A 14,154-nucleotide genomic window follows, 5' to 3' on the forward strand; every position below is an offset into this window, starting at 1 on the left:
AGCAGAATTTTCTACGAGATTTTATAAATCAGAAGATATGAAAATGTGGAGCTTTTTTTGTTTCTATGCAATTAAAAAAAGTTGAAATGCTTTTTGATCGAGCCTTGTTCTTTCCTTTCTGTGTTATAGTCAGCTTGCTGGTACTGCCAGCACTCTGTTAGCCACTGAATGAGAAGTTGTTGGGTTAAAGCTACTACTCCAGAGACGTGTGCACATAAACCAAGCTGGCATTATCAATACCAGGATTCAGGAACCGTCACTTTTTCAGATGTGCCATCTTGCAGTTGATTAATTACACCAAGGTTCCACCCCCTCACATGCATTAAAACTATGATATGTGTTCGGGTTTCCCTCAGGCCGTGAAGAAAGCAATACAAATTCTGAGACTTTCAATTATTTTATACAAGTGCCAAGATGTGATATGCTCAAATACACAGTTGATAATTTTAGAGCGAGTGAAAATTTATCCTTCCATATCTCTGCTGTTGCCCACTTGCCCTGCAATTATTTTCTCTTCAGATAATGTTTTGGACAGAGCTTGAGTATTGCTGAAAAAAGGCAGATTTTAATGGAAACTTTTTCGTCTTACACTCATCAGGTCAATTTTCAAGAATGTATAAGTAAAGGGATAACAAATAAATGAATAAATGTTGTTCCTCTTTTGTATTTCTTAGTAAATCATTAACTTCTTAAAGAATAAAGAACAATACAGGACAGGAACAGACTCTTTGCACTGACACATTTTATCCTTCCATACTAAAACTACCTTCACTTACAGGACATATATCCCTCTATTCCTTTCCTATTTATGTATTTGTCTAAGTGCTTCTTGAATATTGCTATTGTGTTTTGCTTCCATTGCCTCCTCTGGTAGTATGTCCCAGGCATTCACCATCCTTTGTATGAAAAACTTGCCTCGCACATCTCTTTTAAAACCACTGCTCTCCCCTCCTCAAAACTGTTATTCTTGCAAGATGTCCTGATGAGTGCAAGATGAAAAGCTTTAACAAAATCTGTCCTTTTTCAGCAAAATCTCAGATAATTACACAATTCCTTTTGTAACTGAATATTCAATTGAATCAGTCTCCACCATCCTCCCAGATGTACTGCTACAGAATTCTCTATCTGAATAGACATTCTTTTTGCTGTTTTCCCTTGTAGTAAACTGATTAATGCTTTCTTGAAAGGACACATTTAAAATTTCATCAAAGGAACGGAGGATACATTTTCATGACTAATGTAATCCTATAGCACTGACAAGTCACATCTGATAAGCACAGAATTATTCCCTGTCTGGGAATAATTCAATTAACCCAGTAATTTTATAGCATTTATTGATGAAATGATGTGTTCATAAATTTTCAAATTTATATTGAATTAAACTGGAGGATAGAATCAGAACATCTTTAAGCACAAATGATAAATTTATGTTTCAGGATTAAATTAGCCTGGGAAAAGACCTATAGATATCATTCAAATGGAAATTACTTCTGAAACATTACTGCCTGGACAGGCTTTCATCCAATTTGCGCACAGTTATTTGCCCACAAATATCAATATAATAGTTAACAGATCATCTGTATTAGTGATGTAGTTCAGGGATAAATATTAGCCGGGGCACTGGAACTAGTTTTGCTGCCCTATTTCAAATTATTGCTATGGGATCTTTCTATATGGTCTGAAAAGGCAAAGTGGCCCTCAGTTTAGCATATGATCGAAAAGATGTAATGCCTGGCAAAGCAGCTGTCTTCAGGACCTCACCGGGAATGCTGCCTCAAATGGGAGTGAGACTCAAATCCACAACCCTCCACGTCAGAGATGAGAAAGCTGTCACTGAGCAATTGTGTTTTCTATGAATGAAAGTCTTGACTCCAATGCACATCTGTCATTGCAAACATCACAATTTGTAACTGAATATTCATTTGAGTTGAAATTTATACCAGAAAATAATATTTTAGAATCTTGTACCTGAGTAATTGGGACATGATAAGCTGAGTGGAGCAAGAATTGGGAGAAATAAGTGAATTTAGATATCTGGTTCCCAAAACGTTCCACCATTAAGGGGCTTCTTCACGTCATATCTAGGCCTGTTGTAGCCTCAATGTGAGAGATTGATTGGGATTATTCACTAGTATCATGTTGTAGAGAGAAATATCCAGGAGGAGTCTTGAGTTCTGATGTTCAGCAGTTCAAGTGACCTTTATTCAGCGCTCCATTACCACAACTGCGGGAGAGGGCAGAGCCCACCCTGAATCTGGATTTCATGTGGGCCCAGTTGCCCTCTTAATTACAGCTCAGATCAGATGAGAGGTTAATGACACTCTAACTTTCCTCAGCTGAATACAACATTTTTATACCTTTTGCTGTACAATAATTAAATGCAACATTGATATTATTGTGAGCGACATCCCCCTAAACTATCTGTCCAATCCAGTAAACAAATAACCAATGATGGGTAACTTTATGGACAGCCCTAGGTCTTCCCATAATCTCATAATATCTACCAGATACCCCCATCATCTGGATTTGGGATCTTACAATGCGTCTGACAGTTATACTCCTTCCCAGCCATTTGCCAGTTGCAACACATTATTTATCAAGAACCTAAATACTTGCTTATCACTTGGTTGTGAGTTTGAAGGCTGGTTGAGATACTGCAAAGCATTTCATGGATATTATACATTGTTGCAACTGAGCATCAGTGTTGAAGGGAATGAATGGTGAAGGTGTGGTTGCAGTGCCAATCACGTGAGCTGCTTTGTCCTGGATGGTGCCAAGTTATTGGAGTGTCATTGGAACTGCACTCATCCAGTCTGGCAGAGTATTCCATCACACTCCTGATGTGTGCCTTGTAGATGGTGCACAGTCTCTGGGGAGTCAGGTGGCTAGTTACTTGCTGCAGGACTCCTAGTCTCTAACTTGCTTTTGTCGCCACAGTGTTTACATGACCGGTCCAGTTCAGTTTATGATCGATGGCAGGTCAGGGGATGTTGATGGTAAGAAATTCAATGATAGCAATGCCTCTGAACCTAAAAAGAGGTTCCCTAGTAAACTCTTACTGGAGGTGGCTATTGTCTGGCATGTGTGTGGCATGAATGCTATTTTTCATCTGTCAGTGAAAATCTGAATGCTGCCTGGCTCTCCCTACAAGATGCTCCTACATTATTCTATATAGAAATGAATATCAGTGACTTGTTGACATTTGTTACGGTCTTACTAACTTGCTTCACTATCTTTATTGATTTGTGAGTAACAAGCTCAATTGCTCTCTACTTATGCAATCCTTCCAAATATTTAATTTCCAATAAGAATGACTTCCTCACATAGTAATATAGAATGCAAACAGGTAGAACCTGACCTGAAGAGAACCTGACTTGGAGAGACCCTATCCAGGGGAGAAGGGTTGGTATCTTTCTCTGGATAAGAGGCCTTAATTAGTTTATGCTGAACATGGTTAAACAAATGCTATAACTGAGAATTTACCTGCCCTCCTAGATCCATCCTATCCCCAAACTCTGGCTTCAGAGTTTATGAATTGTGTGCTATAGAACTGGAATTGACTTGTTTCATTAGCACACTTTCAGTTAGGACCATTTACAGAGCAATTATTTTTAATTTTTGACTGATATTTGCATGAATTGCCTTGAGACTAATTTGTTCATGAAAAATAAATTAACCATTAATATTTTAAAAGAACAGATGCTCTGATTCCACCCATCAGTTTAATGTGCAAGAGCCCCACAGGGAAAGTACTCGCTAAGACACATTGTTTTCATCAATAACTGGCATAAAGCTGCTGGTTCCCTTAGAAACCACTTGGTTACAGAATGGTCTTCTGGTAAAATAGAGTAAGCAATGATGCAAATCTCATTAACTGTCATAAGCCCCTTATTCAAATTATTGACTAATTTCCCACTGAGGTTCGTCTATGACAGTTTAAAGGTATTGCTGAGTGGAGCTCGCATGATGCACTGGTAGTGTCCTACCTTTGAGCCAGAAGACCCAGAATCAATTTCCATCTGCTGCAGAGGTGCATAGTAACTATAAACTGTTCAACTAAAAATATCTGAAGCTGTCGCTGAGAGCTGCAAGTGCTTCTGCAGCATTTTACAATAGCTCAGAAAACTGGTTTTGCACCAAATGAACTAAATTTTTGAAGTGTTGGTGACTGTTGTAATGTAGGAAATGAACCACCAATCTGTGTAGAGCAAGATTCCACCAAGAGCCAATTGTTACCCACTTGTAACTGGTGTCAGTTGATGGATAGTTATTGGTCAGAAAACTGGAGACAACTCACATTACAGTTTGAAATAGCTCTGCAGGGTATTTCATTTTATGTCCCCCCAACCCAGGACCCCTCACCTGCAAGATGGAAGCACCAACAGAGCAAGACTGTCTCAATGCTGCACGTGGAGAATTGGCCTAGCTTCTCAGCTCAAGCCTCAGCAGCAGACTTGGAACTAGTGACCTGTTGAAAGTGCAACTGAGCTGCAGCTAATGCTGAACCTGACAACTCTGTGTGTGCAGCAAGCAGTGGGAAGCAGCAACAGCAATCCTCGATCATGGTAAAAGACAAGCAAGGCCCTTCATTTGAGTGCAATCAGGAAAGGAGAGACACTGATCCCAAGAAGGTGATCAAAGCTTCAACAAGGACGCAAGCAGGTTAAAGGGACACCACTTAACTAACCAAAACTATCCTTCATTTTTAGGCTCTGGATGTTACTTGCAAAGGTGGTGCAGCTGCACAAGTGATCAAAGATGAAAGAAAATAACGTTCTCAGAGGATCAGATGAATCAAGGATAAAAATCCTGGCCAACCTTTTACACTTCCTGGTGAAACCAACTGTGCTGCCCCAATGACCTGCTCAATCCACCTGCCACCTATCTATCTCCATATAGAGAAATCTTCCTGAGCAAGAACTCCTCATCGACACCCTGAGCATCAAGGAATGGTAAACACAGGAAGAAGTCACCAGCAGGTTCCTTGAGATAAACCCTACGTATTGAATGGCAGTTTTTGAACCGTCTCTCTGGGAGTGGTCCTTTCTAAACAGGCACAAATCAACCCAGGGCCCCCTGTGTAGGCATACTCCACTGTTAGGGTCTCCTAACAAGCCCCTTATACACTTGCAAGCTAAGAGGTAGACTGATCACCTTAGTCTCAGTAAATGCAAAAGCACTCATTTGACATTTGCAAAATAAAAATGAAAGATTCTGGAACTCCTGAAAAATGTTTTATCTAAAGCATGGCAAACAGCAAAGGGGGGGGGGAGGGGTGGAATCACAAGCTGTTTAATTTCTCTCATTTCTCGATTCAAATGCTAAGAGTCACCAGTGACAAAAGACTCAGCTGGACCTGCCATTATAAATATGTATGTCAGAGCCCGGGAATCTTGCAACCATTAACCCACCTCTTGACTCCCAAAGCCAGTCCATCATTTACAAGGCGCAAGCCAAGAGTGTGATGGACGTTCTGAAGAAGGGTCACTGGACCTGAAATATTGACTCTGCTTTCTTTCCACAGGTGCTGCCAGGCCAGCTGAGTTTTCCCAGCAATTTCTGTTTGTGTTCAAGAAACTTGACACCATCCAGGTCAAATCTGGCCTGGCATCATTATCTGCAAACAAACATTCACTCCTTCCATCACTGATTCTCAGTAGCAGCAGTGTGTACCATCTACAAGATGCACTGCAGCAACTCATCAAAGTTCCTTCAACAACACTTTCTAAACCTGTTAACTCTATCCCCTAGAGGAAAATGGGCAACAGACACATGGGAACACCCACAACCTGAAAGTTCCATCCCGAGCCAGTCACCATCCCTGACTTGGCAATATATCACCATTGGGGTAAAAACAATGACTGCAGATGCTGGAAACCAGATTCTGGATTAGTGGTTCTGGAAGAGCACAGCAGTTCAGGCAACATCCAAGGAGCTTTCGAAGCTCCTTGGATGCTGCCTGAACTGCTGTGCTCTTCCAGCACCACTAATCCAGAATATATCACCATTCCTTCAGTGTTGCTGGGTCAAAATCCTCGAACTCCCAACCTCATACCACATGAACTGCAGCAGTTCAAGAAGGCAGTTTCCTTTACCTTGTCCTGGGTAATTAAGGATGGGTAACACATGCCGGTCTAACCAACAACATCCCATGAAGGGTTTTTAAAAAATCAAAAGGGATAATAGAAAAGAACAGGCAGCACCTGATGGATTTCTCTCCCCAGCTGAATGAATCCTGAAGTGTCATATTTGTAGTAAATTTTAATTGGAGATTTCCTCTTCTTGAACCTTCATTGTGGGGACAAACAACATCCCCACTAATTCATTATGGCCCCAATGCAATGATGTGGAAATTAGATTGTGACTGCTCATTGAGCTACAAAACAAAGAAATTGATTATTTTACCTCTGACCTAACCCACAGTCTGTTGGAAGTCAGATGGTAGGGCTGAGCTGGGTGGGTGTAATAAAACTGAAACAACAGCATATACACACATCTATCTGCAGTCAGCTAGTTATCTACAGTATTACATTATGGCAGGGGGTGGGGACATTGTTGGAAGGTCACCAACACAGTTCCCATTTAGCGAGTCAAATGTAGCTTCAGGAATGAGCAGAGCTATATGTAGCTCTGCTCATTCCTGAAGAAGGGCCTGTGCCCGAAACGTCGAATCTCCTGTTCCCTGGATGCTGCCTGACCTGCTGTGCTGTTCCAGCAATAAAGTTTCAACCTAGCTATATTGGTGTCCAACCTACATTTCCAGTCTACATTTGAACAGCTACGAGAAATGTAGGAGAAGAGATTTGGGAGTAGAAGATCTAAACCTTCTGTAACTCTTGGCATCCCCACCCCTGCCCCTCTTGATGTTGCAGCCTATATTTATTCCTGCTGAGTTTTTAAGGAACCTCACAGAGGAAGACAGAATCAGAGAGCTTTATGACAGGAACTGTAGAGCTTAGGACCTTGGAGCATGGCTTCCATTTGTGAAATGACAATTGGGAATGTGCAAGAGGCAACGGGAGAGGCGATGATCTACTGGTATTATTGCTGGACTATTAATCCCAGGTAATGTTCTGGGGACCAGGTTCGAATCCTACTATGGCAGAGGATGGAATTTGAATTCAATAAAAATTTGGAATGAGTAGTTTAGTGATGAGCATGAAACCATTGCTATTTTCAGAATAACCCATCTGGTTCATCAATGTCCTTTAGGGAACAGAACTGCCATCCTTACCTGGTCTGATCTAAATTTGACTCCAGATCCACAACAATGTGATTGACTCTCTGGGCAATTAGGGATTGGCAACAAATTCCGGCCTCGTCATCCTGTGAGTGAATTAAAAAAAAAGATTAGAGAACACAGTTATCTCAGATGGTTGTTGGCCTGCACAGGCTACAGGGATTTGGAAGGTTGGGACCATGGAGAGAGCAGAAGACAAAGGAGAAAAGAGTCTCAAGGATGTGGGGAAAAAAACGTCAATTTGATTGCTGATATGAACTTTTTAAACCAAATGGCATATTTCAGTGTTGAACTATTCCATGATGCCAACCAACACCACAAAGATAGATGAATTGGTTTTTGTCTCATTATTGCCTGTGTGAGCATACTGGGCACAAATTGGATGCCATGACTCCCATTTGATAACACAGAGTGCACTTCAAAAAATGCTCCATTGCAATAACGTACTTTGGACTGTCAAAGTTGTGAAGAGTGCTTTCTAAACTCAAATTGGCTCACTTTTTTTGTTGGAGGAGAAAGTGAGGACTGCAGATGCTGGAGATCAGAGCTGAAAATGTGTTGCTGGAAAAGCGCAGCAGGTCAGGCAGCATCCAAGGAACAGGAGAATCGACGTTTCGGGCACGAGCCCGATGTGACACATGCTAACTCTCTGTAGGAGGTATTGGTACAGAGCTGGAAGGATGAAAGCTAACTTCAAATGGAAAACTAGTCTCATTTATTTCAATTCATTCTCAGGAGGTGGGATTGTTGGCAAATTTATTGCTTTTCCTAGTTGACATGAGAAGATGGTGCTGGGACTTCCTGCTCATCAGGATGGAACTTATTTACTCGGAAGTTGTGAAAGATTCTATTGAAAAGCAAGCCTTCTTATTTCATTTGTTTTATGAAATGAATGGTCTGTTAGAAATCTGCTGTCCTTTAAGAAAGGAAACATGCTGCCCTTGACTGGTCTGGGTCTGATATGTGACTCCAGTCCATCAACAATATGGGGTGTGTTCGAACCCTCACTGATTTTTGTTACTTTTGATTTTTTTTTTCTCAATTATGGCATGGAGCTGTGAACTGGGAGTTGTTACTTGAGACTGACTTGTGGACTTTGAAACAGCTTGTGGAAAAATGAAAAGAACAGCCCAAAGAAGCTTTGTCTGTCTGTGAAGCCAGATGAGGAGGCGAATCGCAATTTGATTAAAATGGTTCCTATGGACACAGCAATCCCGGGAAAAGCATTCTGTTTAAACAGTTAGCAGAAATTGGCTATTAATTAGGCCAGTAGCTGGGAGTTAGTTCTGGCAAGTCTGGAAGAGACCCTCTGTTGAAGAAAATGCCAGTTGTTGAATGATAATTAAGGCCTCATGAAAAGACAATCAGCCTAACAGGCAGAACAAGAACAGAAGATGTTTGTTTTTCAGAATTGCATTTTTGTAGGAGATGAGCTTATCTGCAGAAAAATTTGAAAGTTCCCTGTCTAATCTGCTGCACCAGCTTTTCGAAGCCCAAAAAGTAGAAAGCTAAGTTAGAAGCATTGCTGGGTGAATTGAAGAGATTATCAGTTCCAGAAAAGCATCTACAGAGTATGCATCTATTCTTATGGAACATCATTAAAGCCACTTAATACTTAGCCAGATTTATTTTCTTTCATTTATCTCATTCATTTGTCTGTCTGTCTTTTGTGTGAATGGGGAGGGAAAACAAACTTTTCAGGTTGAAAGCACAGACATTAATTAGTTTACTGTGTTGTTTAATTATCTCCCTGCAAAAGTTAAAAATCACACAATACCAGGTTATAGTCCAACAGGTTTAATCAGAAGCACACTAGCTTTCGGAGCACCGCTCCTTCATCAGGTGATAGTGGAGGACACAATTCTAAGGCACAGAATTTAGAGCAAAATTTTACAGTGTGATGTAACTGAAATTATACATTGAAAAATACCTTGATTGTCTGTTGAGTCTTTCATCTGTTCGAATACCATGATAGTTTCACTTCTTTCATGTGTAAATCACAAACCTTTTTTAAAAAAGTTGCATTCTGAGGTTAACTGTAACAATGAATGTTAGCTGGACAATATGTTAAAGGTGTTCGCCCCCTGTGTTCTCTGTCTATGCCATGATATTTAGATTGTTTCTAATCTGAAAAGTGAGATAACAGAGTTTTACATGAATTCATTTACAAATGCCAGTTGTTAAGTGATAATTAAGGCCACACAAAAAGACAATCAGACTAACAGCCTTGTAGAACCAGAACTGCCTTGTTAGTCTGATCCTTTGTTTAAGATGGAAACTAATGATTTGCAAAGTCTGGTGAGGAACTACTGGAGTGGCTATTGGAGGGCCGTTGACATTTTAGTTTTATGTGATGCAAATACAGTGGTAGAAAGGCTGATGTGTTCGAGCAGAGTTGTAACAGGTGCCACTCTGTAAAATAGCAGCCAATTCAATTTACAGTAACGGGTTGGGCAATAACTGCTGGTGTTGTCCGTGAGACCCACCTTCTGAGAGTGACTTTTTGAAAGTGGAAATTTGAATTTGCAACGGTGCTATGGGTAGACGGATAAAAATGGGGGCTGAATACTCTTAAAGTATACTCTGATTTTGTCAGTGTACCAATGTAAAGGGAAAACCTTTTTTTCCATCCCTGTTCTCTTAAGGCCTTGATATTTCTTGTGAATTGTCCTGATGGGCGCAAGATGAACATTTTTAACAAAATGCGCCTTTTTTTCGGGAATACTCAACTGCTATACCATCAAATAACTATAAAAAACAGAAAGTGCTGGAGCAACTCGGTAGGTCTGATAGCAACCGTGTAGTAGAAATAGGGTTAACATTTCCAGTCTAATATGACTTTTCCTCGGAACCATGTGCTGCCAGACTTGCTGTTTGTCTGCAACCCTTTCTGGTTTCTTTTCCAGAGTATTTGAACCAAAACTTGTATCCCAAATCTCACACCTCTAACCCCACTTCACAAGCCTTTTCAATTAAAGAGAAAAGAAAATGCAATGTTGCCAGTCGGGGAATTACTGACGGGTTGCAATTTAAAAACAACTTGTTGCAATTTAATAATTAAAAAGACACAAATCTCCAAATCGATGGTTTGTTTTGGGGGGGGTGCGGACTTCTCGTTTTTTTAAATCAATTTTAAAACGGAAAGGGAATAGCAGGGTGTGAGATTGAATGGACATGGTCGGCGAAGGGGGTAGCGGTCGCTTTAAGAGTAGCGGATGCAACATTGTAACACGCTTGTTGATTCGAGGTCAGTTTCAATTGCCAATTCCCATGTGGGTTTCATTCATCAGAGAGGCCATGCCTGTGGACTGGATGCTGCTCACATAGGACGGTTCGTACGGCGCTTCCTGAAAACAGGACAAGGGGGGTGGAAGATAAAGGAAAGAGAGAGAAGAAAGGAAGGAGAGAGAGAATGTGAAATCACCCCGGGCTCTTTTATATTCTCTCTCTCTCTCTCTCTCTCTCCCCCCTTTCCCACACCATCTCCTCCCCTCTCCATTAAAATCGCTGGAAGATGGCGGCGAACGGATCAGGCACCAAGCCCTGCTCTGGTGTGGCTAAAACATCGGTGGAACTGGACTTCAGGTCCGGGGCTAGGATCGAAGACTTGAACCGGCTGATCCGGGAGTTCAGCAGGCAGGATCAGCGGGAGTATGACGATCACCGAGCCCTGGAAATCCACACCGCCAAGGATTTCATCTTCTCCATGCTGGGTATGTTCAAGCAGAGCTTTTTTTTAAAACGCGTGTCAGCCTGTGACCGTGATTGTCCAGAGCGAGGGAGAGCTCCTACTTTAAACATTTGAAAACAAAATCATCTTTTTTCCTTCCAATTTGCAATCTTTTTTTTGGGGGGGGGGGCAGTGTAGGTGCGTGCAGATAATTACTATCTCTTTCTTTGAGCCTTCAAGTACCTGTCTCAGTTAGGATTGAAAACGGAGATGATTTTAATTTAAAAGGGCAATACTGAGATTATTTTCCTTCAGTTCAGTTCCAGTGGCCAGGGTGTTGGAAAATAATTTAAATTAATTGTTTAATTCCCCCTGGCCAAACAATAGCTTAGTGCTGTGCTACAAGTGGGTCCTGTTTGCATCCGTCTGGAATTATTTTTAAATTCGGATCTGAACTGGATGGAATTGACTGGATAGAAGCAAATCTGGATCAGTGATCTAGTCAGAAATTCACTCCCTGTAAAACAATTGCCTTTTCTGCCCTGCCTGATAACGATCTTTTATCCGGCTCAAGATCCAATTACACTGTTCATAGATTTTTTTTTCCCCCTCCTAATGACATTGTCCACAGAACCAATCCTTCATCTCCCAAACTCTTGACTCGCTAGCTCCCTGGCTTCCAAAACGTGGAATCCTGCAATTCCCAATGCTCCTGGGTTATGGGAGAGAGGCAACTTTCTGTCAGCTAATTGTAACTTCCTGACTTAGCCTCTGTGAACTGCCTCCGGGATGTTATCAGATTCCGATACGGAATGCGTTTTGGGAATGACAAGTGGTTGTCGACACTCCTATTGTATCTGCTCCCGGCACCGCCTTGAGCTGTGAAGCAAGCCGATGTCGATTAAGATGAATGTACTCAGAATTTGAGCTGTTCTCTTCACACCAGTAGATACTCCATCAATATAAAATTAGACAAGCATTTGGGGAAAGCAGGCAATCTGCTGGCTGTAGTTTGTTCAGGCAGAGATTGTAAAGTTGTTGGCAAGGCTGTCAGTATAATAGTTCCTTACCTTTTGGCCAGGTATCAATTGAATTGAATTGAATCCATTCATTTAAAGGTCTCAATACAACCATTCTTTTTCTGTACTGAAAGCACTGTGAAAAATCAGACTTGCTACGGTTTTAATGCCACTGATGAAAAAGCCATGGTAACAACATGGTTTGGAGTGGTGGTGGTGAGTGGTAATGCCACTGGACAACTATAAGACATAGTAGCAGAAAGAGCATTTAACCCATTTTGGGAAAGCAAATCTTCACAGGACTTGTACACTTAATGGTCAGGTTCTAGAGCTTGAAAGTGGAGTCGCAGGTAGATAGGATAGTGAAGAAGGTGTTTGGTATGCTTTCTTTTATCGCTCAGAGTATTGAGTACAGGAGTTGGGAGGTCATGTTGCAGCTGTGCAGGACATTAGTTAGGACACTGTTGGAATATTGCGTGCAATTCTGGTCTCCTTCCTATCGGAAAGATGCTGTGAAACTTGAAAGGGTTCAGAAAATATTTACAAGGATGTTGCCAGGGTTGGAGGATTTGAGCTATAGGGAGAGGCTGAACAGGCTGGGGCTGTTTTCCCTGGAGTGTCGGAGGCTGAGGGGTGACCTTATAGAGGTTGACAAAATTATGAGGGGCATGGATAGGGTAAATAGGCAAAGTCTTTTCCCTGGGGTGGGGGTGTCCAGAACTAGAGGGCCTAGGTTTAGGGTGAGAGGGGAAAGATATAAAAGAGACCTGAGGGGCAACCTTTTCACACAGAGGATGGTACGTGTATGGAATGAGCTGCCAGAGGAAGTGGTGGAGGCTGGTACAATTGCAACATTTAAATGGCACATATGAATAGGAAGGGTTTGAAGGGATATGGGCTGGGTGCTGGCAGGTGGAACTAGATTGGGTTGGGATATCTGGTCAACATGGACAGATTAGACCGAAGGGTCTGTTTCCATTCTGTACATCTCTATGAACCCACTAAGTCTGCCCTGCCACTCAACAAGAACTTGTGTGATCTGATAATCTGCAGCTTCACTTTCCTGCCTTAACCCATAAACCTTGATCCCTTTTTTTGATTAAAAACGTGTCTATCTCAGCCTTAAATATACTTACCAATCCAGGTTCAGCCCTAAAGAATTCCACAGATTCGCTCCCCTCTGAGAGAAGAAATTTCTCCTCCTCTCTGTCTTAGATGGGTGACCTCTTAGTTTGAAATTACATCTCCCCGACTGAGACGGGTTAGCAAGGGGTAACAACCTTTCTGTATCTAAACCCGTTAAGTCCCCTGAGAAACTTCTAGTTCAGAACACCAGGCTTAAACTCTACAAACAGGATCAAGGATGTCTCGGAGAGGGTGCAGAATGTTCTCACGAGGGAGAGGAGCCAGCAAGAGATCATTGTCCACATTGGAACCAACGACATAGGAAGGGAAAAGGTTGAGATTCTGAAGGGAGAATACAGAGTTAGGCAGGAGAATAAAAAGAAGGTCCTTGAGAGTAGTAATATCTGGACTAATCCCGGTGCTACGAGCTAGTGAGGGTAGGAATAGAAGGATAGAGCAGATGAATACATGGCTGAGGAGCTGGTGTATGGGAGAAGGATTCGCACTTTTTTGGATCATTGGAATCTCTTTTGGGGTAGAAGTGACCTGTACAAGAAGGATGGATTGCACCTGAGTTGGAAAGGGACTAATACACTGGCAGAGAGATTTGCGAGAGCTGTTTAGGAGAATTTTAAATTAGTAAGGGGGGGGATGGGACCCAGAGAGATAATGAGGAAAGAAATCAATCTGAGATTGGTACAGTTGACAACAGAAGCGAGTCAAACACTCAGGGCAGGTAGGGACAGAATAGAGAACAAGGTAGGACTGATAAATTAAACTGCATTTATTTCAATGCAACAGGCCTAACAGGGAAGGCAGATGAACTCGGGGCATGGTTAGGAACATGGGACTGGGATATCATAGCAATTACAGAAACATGGCTCCGGGATGGACAGGACTGGCAGTTTAATGTTCCACGATACAAATGCTAGAGGAAGGATAGAAAGGGAGGCAAGAGAGGAGGCAGAGTGGCGTTTTTGATAACGGATGGCATCACAGGTATATTGAGGAGATATTCCCAGAAATATATCCAGGGAGGTTATTTGGGTGGAACTGAGAAATAAGAAAGGGATGATCACCTTATTGGGATTGTGTTATTG

General features: G+C 41.7%; 1 protein-coding gene across 4 annotated transcripts in view; it reads left to right on the forward strand.

Moving 5' to 3' along the window:
- Nucleotides 1–9,332: 9,332 nt before the first annotated feature.
- Nucleotides 9,333–14,154, forward strand: part of LOC122556131 (protein MB21D2-like) — a 73,111-nt gene continuing 68,289 nt past the window's right edge. The window contains exons 1-2 of one of the 4 annotated variants that reach the window (XM_043702606.1): nt 9,333–9,538; nt 10,755–10,953. In XM_043702606.1, coding sequence (XP_043558541.1) covers nt 9,512–9,538; nt 10,755–10,953 — 226 coding nt within the window. In that variant the 5' untranslated portion in view covers nt 9,333–9,511. Of the gene's footprint in view, nt 10,021–10,286; nt 10,954–14,154 lie in introns of those variants that run through there. The other 3 variants (XM_043702608.1, XM_043702605.1, XM_043702607.1) reach the window with 3 other exon arrangements.

This window comes from Chiloscyllium plagiosum, chromosome 13 (genome assembly GCF_004010195.1).
Source record: "Chiloscyllium plagiosum isolate BGI_BamShark_2017 chromosome 13, ASM401019v2, whole genome shotgun sequence".
Lineage (NCBI taxonomy): Eukaryota > Metazoa > Chordata > Chondrichthyes > Orectolobiformes > Hemiscylliidae > Chiloscyllium > Chiloscyllium plagiosum.